The following is a 24,660-nucleotide window of genomic DNA, read 5'->3' as shown; positions in this document are numbered from 1 at the left end:
AATAAAAAAAAAAAACCATTCTTCTGCAATCATTAACTTATTTTTTTATAACTATTTTAAAAAGATTTTTTTTTTATAACTATTTTAAAAAGATTTTTTTTTATATAACTAAAAAGTCGTTTTTAAAATCTTGTTATCGTTAAAATATTTTTTTAAAAAATAAATTAAGAAGTAAATATGTATCAAAAAGAATGGAAGTAAATACATTATTCTAACTTTTAAAAATAATTTCTTATAATTGAAGTTTTAAATTATATTTTTTTTATTCAAATATATAAGGTTAATTTTCGATTGCAAATAAATAATTAAAGTTAATTTTTAATGTAATAATACTTAAGTTGTATTTTTAAAGTTTATGTAAGTACTAACAATTGATGTAAAAACCAATTATTTTATATCATTAAATTTTTATTATTTATTTAAAAGTTAATATATCATTTGAATAATGTTGTTTAAACTTTAAAATGAAATTCTAAAAATATAATTTAAATATATATATATTTTTGCTAAGATAATTTAAATATTATAGTGTAAGTGTGTAACGCAAATTAATTTTTTAACCTTGGTGAAAGAATAGCAGTGTCGTCTCACTTAATAAACTCTTTAAACAACAGTATTGATACGACACGTCCTCTTTCTAATAAAAGCATAACAGAATTGTCGTTTTTCACTCAATCGAGAGAGCGCGAGACATTTGTAGTAGTTTCTGGAAATTAAAAAAAATAAATAAATAAATAATTAAAAGAAAGGAAACATGACAGGTGGAGCTGTTAGCTTTTTTTTTTTTTTGATAGGAGAAGATGATGATCGTTTAATGAAAATTTCTAGAAGCAGCTTCACTCTTCCATCAAATTTCAATTGCTCATTTTAAGCTCAATTACAAACAAACACTCCATTTCTTCTTCAGTAAATTTCTGCCTGGGTACCTAAAATGTCGGCCTACAGGTGGAAGAACTTTCACGAGGACGAAGACCGACCCGAGAAACCTCGTCGGTTCGGAGTCACGGAGATGAGAGGCCCCCATTATACCCTTCTTTCTCAAAACCTTCTTCAGGTAATCATTCATTACTGTTGCGTATAAATAATGTTCTTGCTTGATCAAACCTCAGCTTTGCTCTTCTAATTTCATTTACTTTGTTGTTAATTGCTTCAATTTTGCATTCTTGGTTGGTAATTTTGTAATTTCTGTGCTTTCTGAATTATTAATCTATTCGATGTGGCATGTGGCCAACAAATGGTGGATCTTTCAGGATATATTCGAGTCCATGGGGCAGTTTGTGGATGGTTTGAAGTTCAGTGGAGGTTCCCACAGCTTAATGCCAAAGTCTTTCGTGAAAGAAGTGATTGATATGGCCCATCAACATGATATATATGTCAGTACTGGTGACTGGGCTGAACATTTGCTTAGGAAAGGTCCATCAGCTTTCAGTCAATATCTTGAGGTGAGGCTTTGTTAAGAATGATCGTGTTGATCACTGCAAACTGTTCGCAGCTTAATTCTGTTGAATTTCTGGTGTTTTTCAGGAGTGCAAGCAAATGGGTTTTGACACAGTTGAGCTGAATGTAGGGTCACTTAATGTCCCTGAAGAGAGCCTTTTGAGTTTTGTGCGGCTAATTAAGAGTGGTGGTTTGAAAGCCAAACCTCAGTTTGCTGTGAAGTTTAATAAGTCTGATGTTCCAGTTGGTGGTGACAGAGCTTTCGGAGCTTACATTGTTCCAACCCCTCGCTCTTCTGGTAATGTTGCAATATTTTATCAAAATGTCTCCTGAATTTATGATGGTGGCCTTTGTTTCTCTGTCCATTTAAATGTATTACGCGCTTCTCAAGAGAAGAGGATTGCATGCTTTATTCATGTCCAGATTAGAATCTTCGATTTTGTTGGACTAAAGATGATTTGTGAACTAAAACAAAGTAGGATTGTCATTTGATTTAATAACCAACGTTCTAGCCATATGATTTTAGCGGGAAAGGGGGGTTTTAGGTGCTTGATGCCTGATTTTGGTAGCCATCAAAACTTAACTAAGCTCCTTTGTGTAAAATACCGCAAATCCCTTTTTCTACATCCTCTGTTGCTAAACTTTTCTGGAAAGAATTGAGCATGCCTCGGGTTCTAAAGGGTGGCACAATTTATACTGCATTGTATGTCAGAATGACATTAGTGTTCCATAACTATCACCATAGTGTGCTTGAATGTCGTTAATAATGTTCTTGCTGATTGCCTGTCAGTGAGTCGTGACAGATGGTTTCCTTATTTTAAAATAACGAATTCAAATAGGAATATCTTACCGCCTTGATTTCATTATAGTTGTGTCTTTGAAGTACTTTTAAGATACTCTAAAACTGTTGGATGGTTACCAATTCCTTTGAGATATATCTACTATAGCCTAGATGCAGCTTGCAGTTAAATATATCTAGCAACAATGTCCAACTAAATTATTGTTTTTATAAGTAATAGTAGCTATTTCTTTTGGTCCAAGATTTTTGTTTCTGAAATTGCCTGAGCTTTTATAGGTTTTGCTCCCTGAAAATACAGGGTTGATTGTTACTAGAGAATGAGACATGTCCTGGTAGAGATTTATAAATGGAATGGGAACCATCTTTCCTTAAGATTGTAAATAGATATTGAGAATCATCACCTTCACCTTTGTTTTGGTTTGCCACAGAATTTGTGGAGGATGTTGATCTCTTGATCAGAAGAGCTGAGAGATGCTTAGAAGCAGGGGCGGACATGATAATGATTGATTCAGATGACATCTGTAAACATGTGGACGCTGTACGAGCAGACATAATTGCTAAGATCATTGGTCGCCTTGGAATAGAGAGGACAATGTTTGAAGCTTCAAATCCCAGAACCTCTGAATGGTTTGTCAAACAGTATGGCCCAAGGGTATGCTGCTCACACACATTCTGCATGTATCGTTTTTTCATTTGAAAAATTCTATTACATCTCTTGAACTAATTCTAGTTTGCCCGTTTGTGCAGGTGAATCTCTTTGTAAACCACTCTGATGTGATGGATTTGGAGTGCCTCCGGGGACGCAACTTGGGAAAGAATCATTCCTCCGTCCTTGGTTCCTCATATTTTCTCTTCTGAATTTCTTCTAACTTTTGTTTCAATAAAACAAACATGAAAATGATTTGTACATGTATATATATGTGTAACCTGTTATCTGGTTGGGATTTGTTTTTTGTTTTTTTGTTTTTTCTATTAATGTTGTTGTCCTTATGAGAGGCATTAAGAAATTGTTAAAAACTTTGCTTTGAAATGTACTGTTATAAAAATATGAGATATATAGAAAAATACAAATCTATCAAAAAGATTACAACTACTATAGATTAAATAAAGGTATTACAAAAATACAAATAAAGAGGAGGAAAAGATGAGAACAAAATTACAGCTCAAAACACAAATGTAAAATTAATATGAAATTATATATACTAAGCAAATTTAACTATAAATATTAATTTTAAAAATATTAAATTATCAAATTTTGATTTAATAACAAATAATGAAATTACAAATTTGAATTTCTATATTTAATTTAACTACTTAATTAAAAAAAATATCAAAAAATATTTTTTTACACTATATCGAAAATATATTCATATAAAAATATTTAATTCAAATTTAACTTTTTCTTTTCTTATTTTTCTTGCTTCAAAATTTTTTTTTGAAATTTTTACATGAAAAATCACTTTTGCACAATTTATTACCTAAATACTCATACACGCTTATATCTACTTTTTTACTTACAAAGTTTATTTTATTACTCAAATAACACTTAGTCATCATTCCATCCATCATCAATCAAATCCTACTCTCTTCCCTCTCTTTTTTCATTTTCTATCAATCAATCCATCATTTCACTCTCTTTTTTTCTTCTTTTCTTTTTTATTTTTAATTTTATTTCAGTTTTTAATTTTTTATTTTTAATTTTATTTCAGTTTTTAATTTTTAATTTTTAATTTTATTTTCAGTTTTTAATTTTTAATTTTTTTTCCATAACAATTCTTCTTTTCTTTTTATTTTTAATTTTTAATTGTAAAGCTAGTTTCTTATATATTGTTGCTTAGGTCTAGGATTGACTTCTAATTTTAGTGCTACTGCTTATCCATATATTAATACATAGCTAATGTTGGTCAGTTCTTTTTTTAGTGAATAATAAATATTTATAATTGGTTATATAAATTTATATATCTATATATTGGTCTGATAATTATTTGCAATGCTCGTCGGTATATTGTTCTCTACAATTACCTCCAAATTTTATTGTCCTCTGCTATTTATGAACTTCTGTCACAAAGAATTACATTATCGCTTAAAAAAATCTTCAAAACTATATATAGTGGTGTTAGAGAGTATTTCACCGAAGTTAACCATTCAGCAGTCATTCCTTAAAATGAGGCAATTGGGTGAAATGAGCCAATACTGATTGAAAACAATTATTTTATTACTTAAGAAAAAATTGTTCCCATATAAAGATTTCATTGTCAACGTTTCTGGGAAAAAAGCTAATGTTGGTGCTGATGTTCGAACCGAGGTTTGTTTTCGGTTTCTTTTTGGTTTTCTCCCATATTTGAAATTTTACACCTTCTGTATGTATTTTTTTTAATATGTTTTTTATCTAGTTGTTTCCTGTCCATTTTTATATCATCAATGGGTAACAATGAGATTTATCATGGATGTTGATGTTCAAAGAGTTTTTCCTGTATTTTAGTTTGTATACAGTTGTTTTGTAGTTTTATTATAGTTTTGCTACTTGCATATGTTATTTCACTATAAAATTAATATGCAACTATTTGCACAAAACTTACTATGTATAATTACTATTTCTTAGTCCCCATCAAATTAAATTCTTGCATAATATATAAACTATCATAAAACGATAATGTAACTATAAGGCAACTATTTGCACTTGCATACAGTTGTTTTGTAGTTTTATTATAGTTTTGCTACTTGCATATGTTATTTCACTATAAAATTAATATGCAACTATTTGCACAAAACTTACTATGTATAACTACTATTTCTTAGTCCCCATCAAATTAAATTCTTGCATAATATATAAACTATCATAAAACGATAATGCAACTATAAGGCAACCAAAACAAAAAATAAATCAAAATGTAACTGTATATAACGTAGATGTATTATTCATGAGGTTTTTTTAAAAATTTTCACATCATACATTGTTTTGAATTTGGTGGGAGGTCCAGATCTGTTTGTTACAGATCTACATTTCATGAATCTGGATTTCGATATTAGGGGGAGTTGTTTTGATCGAATAAAACAGAAAACAAATGTGTAATTTCAGTTTCTTCACAGTTTTTCTGATTTTTTTTTCGTCATTTTCAGTTTAGATCATTGCAGGTATTCTTTTCCAGTTGATTTTGCCAGAATTAATAGTTGTATTTTTCTCGTTTTGGTTTCATTTTGGTTGTTTTGCGGTTTTGAAACGAGCGCGTATTTTCATCTTCATGGTTCGCTCTGTACAGCTGAAGGCTTAGTGCATGTGGTATTTTTGTAAATATTTGTATATAGACTGTATAAATGTTTAATGGGCCGGCCCAAAGTATTTTTGTAATTTTTTTTCCTTTTTTGTATTTTTTTGTTTTTTTCCTTTTTTTTTTATCGATGGAACAATCTCAGCCCACATGATATAAAAATGAGATTTTAATTAGATAGAAAAATCAATCATAAACACTCAAAATTTTCTAATTTTACTCATTTATAATATCCATTAAAAGTGTACCCATGTATATATATATATATTATATTAAGTGTAGGAGGAGAATAATATGGTGAATAGGATAGAGAAAACAGATGAGAAGAAGAACAAGGTGATGAAGGATCACCAAAGTTCGAATAATGTTTCAACACTTTTAACAGTTTATTTTTCTCCTCTGCAAAACTATTTTTGAAATTATCAAGCCATAGTGTTTAAAAAATAGAAGAGAAAGAAGTGTCTTATGAGTAAACTATAGGATCTTATTTATAGTGTTTAGATTAGACCAAAATTTGAAATTCAAATTCCACTTCTCTTTGGCTTATAAGACGAAAATATAGGATTAAATGGGATGAAAACTGTCGGCATGGAAGTAGGAAACGTCCCAATTTAAGAAGTGAATGTTTAGCAATGTTTTTTAAAAACTGGTTCCAAGTGACATGTCGCCTGGAGTGTTTCCCACAAACCAAGCATCGAGAAATCATCGCTAAACCCTGAAAAACCCACGACATCCCTACTAGTAAAATTTCAGCAACTCAAATTTTGAGTTTTGAAACTCTTCTTCGAGCCAACTTGCCACCAAACATTTCAATCTTTATTTTAATGATATAGATGAGATATGAACGTTTTCCAATAACTATAAACTCATAGCTATTAATCCCATAACCTATTGTGTAATTATTCATATATTAACACAGCATAATCAAATATGATTCTTGAGTTACAAATTTAAATTCAAATTTTATAACTCCCCATAAGTTACAAGTTTATGAGTAATTACATTATATCACACACTATATAGCTCTCATTCACTTTATATATTAACCTCTTAATAATATATAATATCACTCATTTTGATCTTGTATGGAAGGTTATTTTTCACAATAAATAATTTTTAAAAGACTTGCTTGAAATTCCATATTCTAATATTTTCTAGGTGAGTTTTGTCATTCTAACTTTGATGCCACATTAACTTAAAACGTAAAAGGGGAATAGAATCTCGACATAATTAGTATTAATTTATTTATTTATGTTGGAATAAATTTGTATTACTTTATTTTGTTCTCCAAATTTGGAACTTTTGACCATAGGTGTTGATAACTTTCTTTCCTATATATCCTGGGATTGAATAACGTAAGACATATACATAGTATGTCTGGGTGGCTGCTCCAACAACAAGAGTGTTATAAATTATTTGCCTGAAGAAGAAGGTAAAAAATGGAAACGAGATTTCTCCTAAAAGCTATGGCCGTTCCAAGTCCACAGGATGGGTTCATACCAATTGGGAACAGAAATTGTGTATATAAAAAGACCCATTGGAAGGGAGATTAGCAAGAAGAAGAAGAATAAAAAAAAATGTGTGGTACTTTGTTAAATGCTATCAGAAAAGCACTGCCCTGCAAATCTAAGCCGTCGGATGTATCCGACCCAGAGAGATCATCTTCTGTGGGATGTCTTTCAAATCTCAAAGGCACCACCACAAGGCACAAGGAAAGGGAATCAAACAGCAGTTCAAAGGTACAAAGAAAAATTAGTACCAGGTATCCCAAAACAAACATTGTTGGCAATGAAATGGTCCTTTATAACCCTGGACCTTCAAGGGAAGGGAAAGCTAGTAACGGTCGTATGGTTAAGAGTAAGAGTAAGAGGGTTGGTAATGGTGGTAGAGCTGAAGGCCCTCATATGGTGTCACGTTTTAAGATGGAAATCCCATTATTTGAGCATTCAAGGGAATACTGTGGTGGTAATTCTAGTGTGGTTTGTCATATATGTGGTCAGCAACATCAGAAGTCTTCTATTAGTGCGATTGACTCAAATCCTGTGTCCAAGAGATATACAGGTATCTATATATTCTCTCATCAACCTTACGAAATTCTAAAAAGTACTATGCTATTATGACGTTTTCATGACTTTTGGTTTTGGCTAACAATTCTTCAATCGAAGTTGAAATACTACAGTATGCGCAGTTATTTTATTTTGTTGTTTTCATTAAATGAAAATGTTAAGTTAGTAGAGAACTTCTGGCCGTGAATGATTGATTTGGGCAAAACAATTTATTTTCATTTGATGACAAAAAATAAAAAATACAGATATCAGTCATTATAATTAACCAAATACATTTACAAATCTTCGTGGTAGTTTCTCAAATTTTCCACTTTTATATAATTATGTTGTTAAGTACTTTATTTTATGTTCACCAGCAAATGAAAGTATATTATTGTCGTTTTTGTCTCTTAGTGAGCAAACTACAGGAAGGAGACTCATCGAGAAAGATAGTCGAAATAATTTGTAGAACAGGGCAAGATGAGAAGCAACATATCAAGATGGAGACCATATTGAAAGTTCACAACATGCAAAACATTCTGACTTGGTTTGAGGACTACAGAGAAATGGTCAAAATCAAAGCCCGGAAACATCCCAAGAAAGTTGACCCGCGTTGCCTGGCTGACGGGAACGAACTACTGAGGTTCTACGCCACCAACGTCGCTTGTTCATTGGGCTCCTCTTCTTCTGGCCTATGCCTATGCAATCTTGACAAGTGTGGAGCTTGTCGCATTCTGAGAAATGGGTTTTCGGCCAACAAAGATTTCGTGGGCAGCGTTGGTATCTTTGCCACTTCAACTAGTGAAAGAGCCTTGGCTTACGTGGAAGCCCATTTTAATAGGAGGAAAGCTCTGTTTGTTTGCCGAGTCATTGCTGGGAAAATCCATAAGTTTGATCAAGCATTTTCTCATTCTGGGTTCGATTCTTTGTCTTGGAAAGTTGGTCGAAATAGGGAAGCTGAAGAACTGTTTGTGCTAAGTCCTAAAGCTGTGCTCCCTTGCTTTCTTGTCATTTGCAAAATCTGAAAGATCAAGATAAAATAGTTGAATAACAAAAACCATGCATATCACATATGCATTAATAATTATTGAGTGAGAATGTAAAAGACAATGTCCTTTGAACTCTTTTACTACAATGGTATTTAAAAAAAAATAAAAAAATTATGCTCTTTGTTGATATTATTATCTTCAAAATGGTGAGCTCTTATCAGTTTTTGCGCTCACCTAACATCAATCACGTGATATATGCACCAATGGGTCAACCACCTAACATAAATTCTATGGATTTTGGAGAAGACACTCAATAGTTTAATAGAATAATAACACCCAAAATGGATTCCTTTATAATGATAGAATGTTTACTTTTGGAACAAATGCATTCGTATTGAATTTGGATAAACATAATATTAAATTATCAATATTACTATTATATTTTGCTGTTTCTCTTAGTTTAGTTGTATACCGATTCAAAATATTCAAAATAATTTTTGTAATATCAATTTTATAAGTTGGTACTTAATTACACCAGTAAGAAAGATGATGTTGGGTATTATTAGTACATTTTAACAATTATCTTTTATTTTAAATGTGAGGTTGATGAATTTGGATTATAGGATTGTAGTAGGGCCACTACTCCTGAATATCTCAATAGTAAATTTACATTAATTTGATTGATTTGGTTGATAGGATTGGAGTGTTTTTTTCCTTTCTATTATTTTATGTTTAAAAAGACAAAGTGGAAAGGAGATAAAATTGGGGTAACCTTTTTAATTCCACTTCAAATATTTGTATTAGGTAATGCTTCTGCTCTTTAAATTCCTTCAAATAGGATAAGCACGAGGCCTTTTAACATTGGTTTACTTCACCCATTTCGGGAAAAGAGGAAACAGTAACTATCCATTCAAAAAGAATATGATAACTATTAACATAATAATTAAAAAAAAATAAGATTAATTTATCTCTTGTGATCACTTTTAAATTATTTCTCTTATTGGAGAATATTGTCCCACATGTATTAAATGTAAAAGTATTGAGCCATATATAAGAACATGGGCTACTCCACTCATTGCCAATTAGTTTTGAGTTGGAACCCGATGATTCTCAACATGGTATCAGAATCATATCTCTAACGGGCTTTCGATCCACACCTATCAAAGAGTTAGCCAGCCGCAAGCGAGCAAAATTATTTCCTTATAATAAGATCGAGTAAATTAAATGCATATGCGTGAAACTGAATCATGCACAAGAATTATTATTTTTTTTTATTTATTGAAAAGAAAAAAAAAAGGAATGAATGATCTGGTTTTACAGTAATACAGCATTCAGCTTCCTTCCATTTATGTTTACTTTTTTTAAAGATTCCATTTATGTTTTTGTTCTACCTAATTTTCCCAAAGTAGTATATGTTATGAACTATGAAGAGAGTGGCATGAAACTATTGTTATTATTTTCTTCCCAATATATCCATCCCAGGAAAATTAATTATAATTGTATATTCTACTCTTTTCTTGATTAAGAAATACTCATACTATAATTAGCTATGGAACATGACATGTCCAAACCAAGGTTTGATTTGTTGGTGGAGAATTCACCTTACACGTGCTCACCTTCTTCATCATGACAAGTACTACAAACTCCAAAGAAAAACTTCTATTTATAAGCCGAACTTGCTGGTCATTATTGTATCCCCTGCCTAGAACACTGACTACCAGACACCTTTTTTCCAAGTTTATTGGCTTCCAATCACTCACACAATCTAATCAGCCATGGACACCAAACACATTGCCAAGAAGACAGCCTGTGTGGTCGGCGGCAGTGGATTCGTGGCGTCTTTGCTGGTCAAGCTTCTTCTTCAGAAGGGCTATAGGGTAAACACCACAGTCAGAGACCCTGGTTAGTCTCCCTCTCTATTGACAATAGTAATGATTTGTGATTAGAACTTTAGGTTAGAGAGGCATTTTATTGGCAATTATTATTGGACAAAAATGATTTAGTACGTCTTGACATGTCATAATTAGTCCAGTCTCTATATACATGCACATGAGGATGAACATAGTATAGTGTTAAGACTATTACCAACTTAGCACAGTGATTGGAAATCAAACTCTAATTTGGTATAGTAATAGTAAATGATGTACATATTATATGGTGCAGAAAATCAGAAAAAGATAGCACACCTTTTGCAGCTCAAAAGTTTGGGTGAGCTAAAGATTTTTGGTGCTGATCTAACTGAGGAGGGGAGCTTTGATGCCCCAATAGCAGGTTGTGACCTTGTCTTCCATGTTGCAACACCTGTTAACTTTGCCTCCCAAGACCCAGAGGTAAAGGCAACTAACTTGATTGCCCAAGACATTCAATTTTTAAAGGTTTTTTTTTTTTAACAAAAGCTATATATATTTTTTTGGGGGGGCTTTCTGAATAGAATGACATGATCAAGCCAGCAGTCCAGGGAGTACTAAACGTTCTTAAATCTTGTGTGAAAGCGAAAACAGTTAAACGCGTCGTCTTGACATCATCTGCTGCTGCTGTTTCAATCAATAAACTAAATGGGACAGGTTTGGTGATGAACGAAGAGAATTGGAGTGACACTGAGTTCTTATCTAATGAGAAGCCACCCACTTGGGTAAGTAATCGATCCTCAACTCTGTTTTATTATTATGAGACCAATTAATCAATACATTTTTCTTAAGGGAAAAACTTTTTAATGTGCATTTGCAGGGGTATCCTTTGTCAAAGACACTAGCTGAGAAAACAGCTTGGAAATTTGCTAAAGAAAATAACATTGATCTCATTACTGTGATCCCTTCTCTTATGACTGGCCCTTCACTCACTCCAGATATCCCCAGCAGTGTTGGTCTAGCAACAGCTTTAATTACAGGTAGTTTTAACAATCTCATATCAAACTCCAGCCAGATCAGATAGAATATATAGGAGGAATAGGAGTACTTTTTGTGTGTGAATTTATTATAATATGTGAATAAACATGTTCCAGGGAATGAATTCCTCATAAATGCAATGAAGGGTATGGAAATGCTATCAGGATCTATATCGATTACGCATGTGGATGACGCTTGCCGAGCTCACGTCTTTTTGGCCGAGAAAGAATCTGCTTCTGGTCGATACATTTGCTGTGCTGTTAACACCAGTGTTACTGAGCTAGCAAAGTTCCTTAGCACAAAATACCCTCAATTCAAAGTCCCCACTGAGTAAGCTCTCAAACCAAATCCAAGACAAGTTAGTGTATATAAATGATGTTTAAAAAGTGTTATAAATGCTAAATTGGGTCATTTCATTTGTGTTGTGAGATGCAGTTTTGGAAATTTTCCTTCCAAGGCCAAGTTGATAGTTTCTTCAGAGAAGCTGACTAAGGAGGGGTTTAGTTTCAAGTATGGGATTCAAGAAATATATGAGCAGAGTGTGGATTATTTGAAGACTAAAGGGATGCTTCAGGTGTAATTAAATTATGTCACAAAATAATGGGTGATCTGATCATGTCAAATGAATCCAGACCATCATGTTTTAACAGCTTTTATTACCATTCTCTTTGATGGGGGTGTATATGCAGATTCATTATATAATAAAGGATCTTATTTAATAAAATATAACAATTTGCTTTCACCAAAAGAAAAATTAACACCCATTCACCAAAAAAAAAAAAAGAGAGAGAGAAATTAACAATGCTACAAAAATTTTTGAAACTACTCAAGATATTTATTATGTAAATAACTTAAAAAAACTCAAAAAAAAACATTTATAATGTTTCTTTTAGTTTTGTTAAGCGGTCTGTTAATAAGGTTGTGCACGCTTGGCGCAATCTTCTCTTATGGAGACTGACCTTACTTCTAATAGTGTTGAGTTACCTACGTGTAATTGCTTCCTTAGTTTTGGAAGATTTGAATTAATGAATTCTCATTATTATTAAAAAAAAAATACTCCAAAAACATTTACTTTAGGGTAAATAGCGGCATAAGTACCTAAAGTTTAAAGTTTGTAAGCGACATAAATTCAATTTTTATTTTTAGCGACATAAGTACCCAATGTTTGTAAAACTGTAATTTTCTTCTAGTTTTGTCAGTACAGACTCCGTTTTAAATTTATTAAAGAACATTTGGAAGTAACTAATACTACACGTTTCTGTCTAGACACAGTAATCAAGAATCTGGACCTTATGTGTGGCCTATTTAAGAAAATAACAGAGTTTGTATTGACGAAATTAGAAAAAAATTACAGTTTTACAAACATTGGGTACTTATGCCGCTAAAAATAAACATTGGGATTATACCACTTACAAACTTGAAATTTTGGGTCTTATGCCGCTATTTACCCTTAAGTAAATATTTTCTCGGTAATTTTACCGGCGATAATGCCAATTCTGACGACTATTCTGGAGTTTGCTGTCAGTGCTAAAAAAGTCGTCGGAGTAGCTGCCTGATGCGTGTTGTAAGCCACAATAAATTTACTATTTTTTTAATTCCAATTATTTTAGTATAATCGTAAGTAAGGGTCGATCTCACGAGGATTATGTTTATTTAATTATTCACAATTTAGTAACAAGAATTAGAAAAATGGGGTTGTGATGATTAGAATAAAAATAGCAATAATAAAAATTAAAGAAAACAAATTTAATGTGAGACTACGATATGAGAGACTAGTTAAAGGTTATTCGCCACCCTCAACAACCATTCCTAATTCTCATTAAAGAATGTAATTTTCAGTTTCCAATCAAACTATTAATCCCGCAAATAATGATGAGACGGACAATTATCCCAATCTCCCTATTAATAAAAACTTATTAAATGAGATTGATACGATGAATTTGAACTTTAACTTGTTATACATTGAGCTTAAAAAAGAAAAAATCTTGAATCTATTACCATCTTCCTTTGTCCTTAGTTGTAGTATGGATAGATTATAAGTTCAGAGGGACTGTAATGGAGAATTTTGTGTTGTTTTGTGAAACATAAAGATATTATTGAGAAACATTCCTACAAAATGTTATTTTTGCAACAACGTAAAAAAGATTAAAAAAAGAAGAAGAGAAAAATTGGCAATATTGTGTCGTAAATTGAAAAAAAGGGAAAGTTGTTGGAAAGTTATTAAAAAAAAATGTTCTCTAGTTTTTATAGAAAAAGGAGATATTGGGATCATTTATAAAAATTGTAGGGTGATATTAATAGAGAAGTTTATGATATAGGTGAGCCGAAATGATATTTTTCATCTACCCTTACCTAAGTCTAATGTTAAAACCCATTTAAGTCCTTTTGATTTAAAGCACATGTCGTTGATATTAGTGGATAAGGTTGAATAATGCAAGCTTATTAATAATCAATTTGTGGATATGTTGGATTGACTTTGAGCATGTATATTAATTTTTAATAATTTTTGTCATTTGTGAGTTATATTTTTCTTTCCAAAGTTGAGTGCTAAAGTTAGTATTGGGAGCAATTAGAATGAAAATTTAGTTTTATAACAATTGAATCTTGTGAGTAGCGGTGATGTGGTGTGAAATGAAGTAAGGCTTGCTATGTGTTCATTTGTTTTTAGTTTAGTGTCGATCTTTACTCGAGGGCAAGTAAAGGTTAATTTTGGGGGTTCCGTTCATTTTATAAAGTATTTTAAATGTGTATTTCAATTGATTATATTCATTTTGTACAGAATTACATTTATTTTGTACTTGTTTTAGGTTTAAATGGTAAATTCATAATATGAATTGAAAATGAGAAGAATCATGTTAAATGAGATGAATACGATGAATTTTCATAGAATTTGGAGTTCTAGGATATAATTGGTGAAAAATTCTAAGTTTTGGGATGATCAACACGTTTTGTTTGTGATCAAAAATCAAGTCTGAAATTTCAAGTTAATTTTTGACTGTAATGCGTTCACTTCGAGAAAAAATATCATGAATAAAAGTTCTAAATCTCTCTTCCAACTTTCCAAAACATCTTGAATCGTATATTTTCAAGTAATATTGAAAGAGTTATAGCCAAAATATTATCACTCATTGCATTAGGAAGCTTGCAGCCCAAAAATAGCCTTCAGAGGCCGCAACATGAAGGGTCAATATCACGGCTTGCCTCATTTAATTAGAAAAATAAAAATAAAAACCCTACTAGAAGGCTATATAAATGACTCTTTTGACACTTTTCAAGGTAACAATTATTAGGGACAAAATTGGAAGCAAAAAGTGGCTTTGGAGACTATCATTATCGCAGTGGAGTGCCCTTACTTGATTGGTTTGTTGACAGAAGACGAGCGCAACAAGAAATATTAGAGCTCGTCAACTCTATTTTTGCTATTGGAGAGACTATCGTGTTTTTCATGCTCATTATTCAGGCCTTTAAAGCTAGTAACTACGTACGTTTCGATTGGGGGACCATCGACATGCCAATTTGAAGACGCCTAACCATGCCGCCATAATTCAAAGATAACGTGTTCATCCTACCAAAGGCGGGACTCCAACTTTGCTCAATTAATTTTTCGAGTGAGGCCAGCTTGTTAAATGGTATCTTCTCTTCCGCAGTGTGAACAACGTGCATCTGCTAACTTGGTACTTTGATACAGGACGAACAAAGATTGTTGTGGAAGCTTGTTGCTCTTCACCTTGAGGACAAAGTGAATTTTGGACAGCTGGTATTGTTAAACCTTAGGATATTACATAATAAAAGTAAATGAGTCATTATAATGTGGTATTAAAGTAGTATATATGAGTGTATTGGAAAGGCTGATTAGTGAATTATTTAGTTAAGTGAGCTTTTACTCTTAGGAGAGAGCATTGGATCTCTCCAATACGTACCTATTGTTTTCTTCTAATATCAATATAATAGCTATTATATCACTATTTCTTTATATGTTGCTACTGTTCTTACCAAAGTGTTAAGAAATTCCTATCACTTTTAAAAAGATTTTTATCCCTATACCAAACAACCTTACATAATATTATTTGATTAGAAAAATATTTGTACAATAGCTCTAAAAAAATTTATTTAAACCTAAACTTCAAATAGTTTACAACCGAATCAATCTTAATATTTTCAACTAGGGTTACCGCCCCACATAATTTACACCTACTTAGGTTCACCCCTGCTTACGTACGGGTACACTTGCTCATATTTTGTTTGGTAGTAGACTTATAATGATTGATTATTAAACGAATCTTCAATATCATCCTTAAAAAAAAAAAGAAAGAAAAAACTTCTTACATCTAAATATCTAAAACAGGTCCTTCGTGATCATTTTCAACTGTGTTATGGCAAATGGCAATACATCACATTTTCAACTCTGTTTTGTCCCATACAATTTCAGGCATGTTTTTTATTTTTATTTTTATTTTTTATTAATGTTTTTCTCTCCTTTTTTTTTTTTATTAATGTTTTTCTCTTTTTGACAATTAGCCACTTAACTCTCTATATAGAAACCAAATGTAATACATATGAAACATGTGTGGCCATAATTTTATTTTTCATTTTAAAATAATAGTAGGACACAAATATACATGTATAGTTTTCTTTCCAGCAAATTACAAATACATATAGGACCAGTTTGGCACAGTTATACTGTGGGAAAAAGCAGTTGTAGCTGTGCTGTGAGAAAAAGCAGTTGTTGCAGCAAAACTGTAGAAAAAAGCTGAACTGAGCGTTCGGTAAATTATAAATTTCAAAGTATTGTGAGTTGTTAATATCTATTATAATTATAATGGTAATGTTATAATCTAGTTTATTATAATTACAAATGTAAAAATTTATTTTATATAATATTTTATTTTCTATATATTTTAAATTTTTTTACAAATATAAATTTATATACATTTGATAAAAATAATTTATATTACTTTTATGTCATATTTTATCAAATATAAAAGAAAAATAGAAACTCAAGTATATAAGAAAAATGCTAGGTTGATGGTGTTTCTTAATATTAAAATAAAAATATAAATTATTTAAAAAAAATAATAGATTTAATAATTATTTATTTTATTATAATTAGTTTATTTTAAATATTTTTATTTTTTTAATATATAATAAATAAGTAAATATAGTTTTAGTAAAAAAAAATTATTATAATCTTTTAATCAATATAACTTTTTCTAAAAGTTGGGTTGGAACAGCTTTAGCTTTTAGTTGTAGCTTCTCTAAAAATTCTTCAAAAAGTTATTTTTTAATTGCTTACCAAACACATTTTTATCACAGTTTTTTTAAAAAATAGCTTTTAGCTTTTTAAAAGTTATGCAAAACGGGCCCATAGTATGTTTTGAACTGAAATATATCTATCACATCTATATAATTAAAAAAATATATATATTATTTTTTTTAACTTTTTTTTTGTTTTTTATATACTATTTTATTTGGTAAATAATTTTTTATACTTGCTATTGGCACCTTAAAGTGTTCTATACCATACCGATATAGTACCCAATAATTAAAGTAATTCTTTATTTCTTGTGTTTTATTTATTTATTTATGATGAATGATCTTTATACTATTTTTTTCAATAATTTTTTGTACTATTATTGCTATGTGGCACCTTAAGGTGCTCAACCATACTGGTTTACATATACAATAATTGGTTAGCTGTTTTTGAAATCATATTAATTAAATTAAAATGGGAAACTTACAAAAATACTGGAATTTGGGTTAACTTTTACAAAAATACTGTCACATGGAAATTTTTTCAAAAATACCGTGTTTTTATAAAACACCAACAGAACACAAAACAAAACAACTCAAAACAACAGTAAAACAACTAAAAAATACCAGTAGAACACCAGTGAAAACTTAACACAATATACTGCAATATGAAACTTATAAAAAATACAGTTAAAAAGTAAAAAAAACTGCCTGACAATATTTCTGTAAAAAATGCCAAATGTTAGTATACCATGTAAATTTCCCATTAAAATTTGTGGAAATTGATATTAAAATGCACAAATAATAATGTTACCTTTTGTGGTGCTTGACACCTTAATGTATCCCTTAATATTTTCGCTATTAATATATACTTATCTTTATTAATTTTTATAAGAGTTTTAATTTATTATTATTATTATGTATAAGTTTGCAAGAATATTTCTTACGAGATATGTAAAAATTGTACTATATTTTAAGAAAATTACTTATGATATATTTGTATCAAATTTTAGCATTACGTTCTAATGCATAATTACAAAACTTGTTGTAATTTTTTTTTTTTGTTATGAATGATTGTCAATAAAGGAACTTATACCACATTATGTCCTTGTTTAAACATAATTTTTTTCAATAATTGTTTAAATATAATTAGTAAAAATAACATATATGATTATAACCCACATGTTTTGACGGGGGTTACGTGCATGTGGCACGTGCTCCACACACTAGTATATATCTATTCTATAAAAAATGTGACTATGTAACGAAATTTTTGGTTTAACGATATATTTTTTTTTTATTTTCTATGTTAATTTTAACAGAATATACTATTACTTAACAAATATTCTTTAAAAATAAAAAATTATGTTGATATTTTATAGAGAAATTTATGGCATAAATACTCAAATCTTAAAAATTACAATAAAAAAACTTAAAATCCAATTGTGTTAATTCTTTCTAAAATAGCACGTGTTATTCTCTAATTAATCTAATTTAGAAAAATTATTAAAATATATTTTAAACAAACAACTAATTATATAAATTTAAAAAATTAATTTTAAAATAAATAAAATTAAAACTAACAATTTTTTTTTTTTTTTGAATCAAACAATTTTTTTTAATTCTCTCTCCCTTCATTTTCTTGTGCTTGGAATGTTCATCATTCTTCTAAACCACATACCTTAACAAATGGTAAAGGCCACCTTTACAAGGGAACACAAAAGGCCAAGAAGACAAAAAACAAGACTACTGAAAGTACCTAGCATTTAACCAGATTTTGAGCTCAAGGAATTAGAGTTCTATTAACTATAATAATTAATGGGTTTGTGTTGAATATATTTCTAGAGAAGATAATTATTAATGGATTTTTTATTTGTTTACGATTTTTAGGTATACTCATGTTTTTAGGGGTGGGCATCTGATCTAATCTAATCTTTTTTTTCTCATCCGGTCCAATTCGATCAGTAATTGGATTTGAAAAATTATCATCCGATCCAATCTAATTAGACCTTAAAATCCAATCTAATTACTAATTGGATACCCAATTACACACTTAAATTTCAATATTAACTTAAAAATATGAAGAAAAAAAATACATAAAAACTAAGTATCAATTTTTATTTAAGTTTAATACTTCATAAACATACCATCGTGACAAGTATAATGCATAACACCATAAACTCAATTTTTAATAATTTATATATAATAAAATTGTTACTTTTAATAACAAAATAGTACAAATAAGACCCTCTAGTATTTCTTTTAATATAAATAATATATCAATCAGATACTTTTTATTAAAAGAAATTGTTTCAAGATAGTTTTTTTCTCATACACATTTGATTGCTTATTTTGATCAGTTAACTTATTATGATTTTTTAGGCTATATTATATTATGTTATTGTTTAAGATACCTTAAGCTAATAACCTTTTCTTTTTGGGAAAAAAACAAAAAAAGGAAAAAAAAAATTACAAATATACTATGGGCCCATTAAACATTTATACAGCCCACATACAAATATTTACAAAAATACCACATGCTCTAAATCTTCAGTCGCACGGAACAAACGATGAAGATGAACATACCTCGATCATTTAAATCAACAAAACAACCAAAAAGAAACCAAAATGAGGGAAATACAATCATTAATTCCGGTGAAATCAACTGGAAAAGAAGACCTGCAATGATCTAAATAGAAAATGACGAAAAAAACCAAAAAAAAACTGGGAAGAAATTGAAATTACACATTTGTAATTGTTGATACTTTATTAATTGATTTCATTCTCTGAGCGTGGCCTTGTGGACCAGGAGTGTTCGAAAGAACACTGATACCATGTATAAATCTCTTGTGTCAAGTGTTCTAATTTTCTGAAATAATTTTTATATTCTGTCTGTTCTGTTTTGTCGCTGCAAAACCTATTTCTGCAGTAACAGAATTATATTCTACTTCTGCAAACGTATACAATTTTATATTTTCGTATTTATTATTGACATTTGAAATGGCTCAATTTTTCAAGATTAACTTTAATATCTGATCCTTCAACCTTAAAATAACATGACAAACATATTCAATAGTATAATCCATGACCTAGTCTAGATTTATAGTCAATTATTAAATCGTGGAGGACTCTTGTGGTAATAACTACCTATATATATATATAAATATATTTATATAATTTTTGTGGCGAGCAGATGTTTACACATCCAAAATATCCATTTTTCTTGATTAACATATGCAAGATATATTGAACATGTACACATATGAATATAAATCTTGTGGCTGCGGACTCTTGAAACTTATTACAATTAATTCTTCTACAATAGTACAATGTATCATGTGGTTGTGGTCATATAACTCATAAGCATATATACATATTCTTTCACCTTAGTATAAATCTCTATCTCCCAAATGAAATGAATATCAGTTGGTACGTAGGTAGTTGTGGTGGTGGCAAATGGCCGTGTGAGACTTTTTTTATTATTATTTTTTTTTATTTTAAGAAAATTGTATTAATATTAAATCAAATCAACAGTTATAAGCAGGAGCGGAACTAGAACTAAATAGTTGGGGGCCAATATGAGATAGTGTAATATACAATAAATTTAAATTTCGGTGACCAAAATGTATTTTATACAATATTAAAAAAAAAATCAAGTAATTAAATTAAAAATAAATTACGAGTAGTACTTTAAAATTTGACAAGGTTCAATGAAATATTACTAATATTAATATTAATATGTGGTTTCTTATAAAAAAAAAAAACTTATATTAATTTTAGAAATAGGATAATTAATTAATTTTACTACTATTAATAAAACAATAAACTGCATATTTTTTTTTAAATTAAAACTAATCGAATTAAATATAGTAAAAAAATAATATAATTATTATTTTATTATAATTATTTACGAGACCTACATTCATACATGTATAAATATAATAAAACTATATATATTCTTAATAATGAATTATATTTGAATAAGTAAACATTAACTTTTTAATTTTTTCTTCCATAAAAAATTGTGCCTGTATTAATATTTTTGCATATACTTCTACACATGATTATTCATATATATATATGGAAGAGGTTTCAATGGTTACTTTTTTATTGTAACCATCATGGTTACATTTTTTTTAAGCCATTGGATTACTATTTAATGGTTGTGATTAATTTAGAAATTAAATAAAAATAAATAAAAAATAACTTGTAACCTGAAAATAACCTAATGATTTATTTCCTTATAAGACTTTAATTAAGATTAATTATATTTTAAAATTAAATTAATTATAATTATTAATTAATTTTTTGCAATTTATTACTATATAAGGATCTTTTAGCAATTTATTTTTTTATACTTATATTATTTAAAATTTTATAGCAAAGTTTTTTATAATTTAAAATTATACACATATAATTTCATAATTTAAATTTTATTATACTTGTAATCTTAATTTTAAATTATTACACATAATTATTTAATTTTTTTATTTAAATATTTAAAAAGTAAAAAATAAAATAAGTTGAAGGATTTTTTAGAAAAAAAAATGGCTGCACTTGTTATCGATTGATTAGCTTGAGGCCTCATACTTAGTTCATATAATTGTAACAAAATAATTAAATATCATTTAAAAATAAGTAATTATTTGAAAATTTATTATCAGAAGAGAATTTTAATTTGTGTCAAAAGAAGTTTAATTTTTGTAAAAAAAATAATTTTTTTTGTAAATATTATAATTAAATGGCTTAATTATTAAAATAATTCAAGTAAGGATTTAAATATAAATATTAATTACTAAAAGAGGTCTTGTTAAATATTTAATTAATTATTTTAAGAAAATAGTTAATTATAATTAAATAATTTTAAAAAAGGAATGTCTATTTAATTAATTATTTTAAGAAAATAGTTAATTATAATTAATTAAATCTAAAAAAGGAAAGTCTACCTATTAGTAACCTGCTATTACAGGTTACAGAAAAACGTAACCATATGGTTACAATAAAAATGTAACCATTGAATAGTCACCCATATATATATATATATGTTAATACATAATTTTGAAAAATTCAGGGGAGCCACATCCCTGTTGGCAGGGGCGGAGCCACAGCCAAGGGAAAGGTGGCCATGGCCCCCAAATATTTTAAAAATTCCATTCTATATATATAAAAATATTTATAAAATAAAGTATATATATAAATAAAAAATAATAATAAATAAATATATACAATATATTTTTATATATATATATTTATAGAAGTTGATAATTTTCATCACTAAAGTAGAAATTGAGATTTAGGATCTCCTCTAATTAAGTGTTAGATTATGTTAAAATTATTTTATTCATATAAATTTTTTATTTATAAAAAAATTTACCACATTTAAAATTTAATGTGTGCCTTAAGTAGAAGTGTAGTAATATTTCTAATTTGGATAATATAGAGTAGAAATTTAAATAACAGGGTACTTTTTGTTTTATTTTAACATTTTATTATAGATAATTTTCGACATAAGAAAAACATCGTTTTAAATTTTAGTATTAAATATAAATATGTACTACAAAAAATTTATTTGATACTAAATTAAGATTTGGCCTCCTTAGCTAGGGCTGTTCATCCGATCCAATCCGCACTTTTTTGGTCAAACAACATCTAATCCGCACTAAGTGCGGATTTCATTTTTTGGATCCAATCCAATCCGCAAAAGTGCGGATTGGATCGGTTACTTTGGATTAGTTAATTTTTAATATTAAATTATTTAATATTTATGAAAAAAAATATTTTTTTTTTCACATAACTAGCAACAAAATAAAACAAACTATAGTTATTTTATGTCTCCAACAACACATTAAATAAATAAAATAACAAATAACAAATTCAAAGGAAGAAAAAAAATTGTATATATAAAAAAATATTTAATTTTATTTTAAATTGTATGTAGAAAAAAAAATATATAAGAATAGAATATACAATTTATCTATTAAGTTTTGCAATTATATGTATTAGACTTTTAAATTAATATTTTTTTTTACATTAAAATGTTATTTGTATATATAATTTTTTAATTTTGTTATAAATATGTGTGGATTGGATTGTATCGGTTACTTTTACATGTCAATCAACATCCAATCCGCACAAGTGCGGATTTTGAATTTTTCAATCCAATCTTATCTGTACAAGTGCGGATATCCGCACTTTACGGATTGGATCGTACGGATAGGATTGGATCAGCTATTTTATGAACACCCCTACCCTTAGCATTCAAGTCCTAGCTTCGCCCCTACCTGTTGGTGTGCATGTGGCTCCACCCCTAATTATAAGAGTACGTACAAATTTTGGATAAATATCTATCTAAACACAAATTTTTACCCAAGAACAGATTTTACTAATGTATGCGCTACACTATTCGCAACATGCAGAATAGCATAGTACTACCAACAGTAACTAAAAAAAAATTAATCTCATTAATAACAAATTCAAAAATATCATTAGACTCAGAACAATTAACCCAGCTAACAATTCTAGAATCAGTTTCTGGGCTGTCCACTTAACCCGTGTGGGGCCTTTTTGACCGTTTCTCAGTTAATTTAATTCATAAATACATATATTAATTCTTGGTCACCCCTTTTTATGTATAACAACCCTCACCTTGGCTCATCCTCCTATGGCCATAGATTTGAGACATTGAACCCCTAATATAAATATATGTATATACATTTATATATAGGATAGCTGTCGTTCTATATGCATGCATGCCTCTAGCTATTATATATTTATTATGTGGGTATGTAATAAAATTATTGCTTTAATAATATATTTTTTTAATTTTTTATGTTAAGTTTAATATATTATTACATAATAGAATATATTTTTTATTAATTTTATATATTATTATATATATTTAAAAATAAAAATTATATAGATAATTTATATAAAAAATTAATTTTATTGTGTATATTAAAATAAAAATTATGTAAATATTTTATTTAAATAAATTTAAATTTAAATTTAAAATATTAAAAAAAAATCATCAAAGATCAAAATCACAAATCCTATTTTAAAAATTAAAAAAAAAAATATATTACCTAATTAAAAAAAAAAAACTAATTATATGTGCATTGTACGTAATCAACCTAGCTAATATATATTTGTAAAAAATCATGTAATTTTATTAATAACACAATCTCCAATTCAATCAGGACATCTCTCTCGTTAGAAATACAATCAAGATTTTTGAGCCAACTAATCAGCTGTCTGCTTCTCAAATCATTTTACAAAAGAAACTAGAAATAAAGTCAGATGAAAAAGATTGTATCATCACAGTTAACCTTAAAAATTCTTATATTCAGTTTACTCCCCCAGTCAGAAGACAAACATTAGATCTATTGTAGCATATTAATATTCAACTCCTTTTAAGCATTCAATTATATTTAAGGTACGTAACTAGACGACTAACAACCTTTTCAACCACAGAGAAATTGTCATTTGCAACCATTAACATTAATTTGATGGCGAGATATCGAAGAACAAAAAGACAAACCAACAACGAAATAAAATAAAATAAAACCATGTCACAAAGACAAAACTAATCGTAGTAACTTGAATAAAAAGACAATTAAAACTATGTCACAGAAACAAGATTAATCGTAGTAGCAAAACCACCACTACAACAAATAGCTATTTTTAGTAACAACTCTTTAGTCACAACATAATTTTTTTGTGATTAAATGTGACTTTTAGTCACAACAAAAAATTTGTGACTAAAATATAAGATTTAAGTACAAGTTGTCACTAATTTAGTTTTGGTTACAACAATTATTGTGACTAAAAACACATTTTGTTACAATAAATTATGATTTTTGTGATTAATATATTTAACCACGGACCTTTTAATTACAATATAAAATTGATAATTTATAATTAGTCACATTTTTTTTTATTTTTAATTATAAATTTTGTTGTAACTGAAAGTAAAAATTTTTTTTAGTA

The 24,660-nt window shown here is 28.6% G+C and overlaps 3 protein-coding genes and 2 long non-coding RNA genes across 5 annotated transcripts; 4 read left to right on the top strand and 1 right to left on the bottom strand.

The window, feature by feature from the left end:
- The first annotated feature begins 723 nt into the window (after positions 1 to 723).
- On the top strand, positions 724 to 3,293 carry LOC115708087 (protein HEAT-STRESS-ASSOCIATED 32). The gene is made up of 5 exons (XM_030636273.2): positions 724 to 1,054; positions 1,251 to 1,442; positions 1,525 to 1,735; positions 2,665 to 2,888; positions 2,984 to 3,293. Exons 1-5 carry the CDS (start codon positions 932 to 934, stop codon positions 3,092 to 3,094), a joined length of 861 nt encoding a protein of 286 aa, XP_030492133.2. The 5' UTR covers positions 724 to 931; the 3' UTR covers positions 3,095 to 3,293.
- Positions 3,294 to 4,476: 1,183 nt separating this feature from the next.
- On the top strand, positions 4,477 to 5,633 carry LOC133029275 (uncharacterized). Its single transcript, XR_009683427.1, has 2 exons — positions 4,477 to 4,541; positions 5,357 to 5,633. It is a non-coding gene; the product is annotated as an uncharacterized LOC133029275 (long non-coding RNA).
- A 1,022-nt stretch (positions 5,634 to 6,655) lies between these two features.
- Positions 6,656 to 8,724, top strand: LOC115705021 (uncharacterized). Its single transcript, XM_030632253.2, has 2 exons — positions 6,656 to 7,566; positions 7,965 to 8,724. Exons 1-2 carry the CDS (start codon positions 7,083 to 7,085, stop codon positions 8,573 to 8,575), a joined length of 1,095 nt encoding a protein of 364 aa, XP_030488113.2. The 5' UTR covers positions 6,656 to 7,082; the 3' UTR covers positions 8,576 to 8,724.
- Positions 7,909 to 8,901, bottom strand: LOC133033529 (uncharacterized). Its single transcript, XR_009685651.1, has 2 exons — positions 8,774 to 8,901; positions 7,909 to 8,571 (listed from the first exon to the last, which is right to left on the bottom strand). It is a non-coding gene; the product is annotated as an uncharacterized LOC133033529 (long non-coding RNA).
- An 874-nt stretch (positions 8,902 to 9,775) lies between these two features.
- Positions 9,776 to 12,148, top strand: LOC115708131 (anthocyanidin reductase ((2S)-flavan-3-ol-forming)). The gene is made up of 6 exons (XM_030636329.2): positions 9,776 to 10,441; positions 10,703 to 10,869; positions 10,971 to 11,171; positions 11,267 to 11,426; positions 11,541 to 11,754; positions 11,860 to 12,148. The coding sequence occupies exons 1-6, from the start codon at positions 10,315 to 10,317 to the stop codon at positions 12,002 to 12,004; spliced, it is 1,014 nt and encodes a 337-aa protein (XP_030492189.2). The 5' UTR covers positions 9,776 to 10,314; the 3' UTR covers positions 12,005 to 12,148.
- Positions 12,149 to 24,660: the final 12,512 nt, after the last annotated feature.

Source organism: Cannabis sativa, chromosome 1 (assembly GCF_029168945.1).
Source record: "Cannabis sativa cultivar Pink pepper isolate KNU-18-1 chromosome 1, ASM2916894v1, whole genome shotgun sequence".
NCBI classification, from domain to species: Eukaryota; Viridiplantae; Streptophyta; class Magnoliopsida; order Rosales; family Cannabaceae; genus Cannabis; species Cannabis sativa.
The sequence above is the reverse complement of the archived record's forward strand: the minus strand, read 5'-3'. Positions and strand labels throughout refer to the sequence as shown.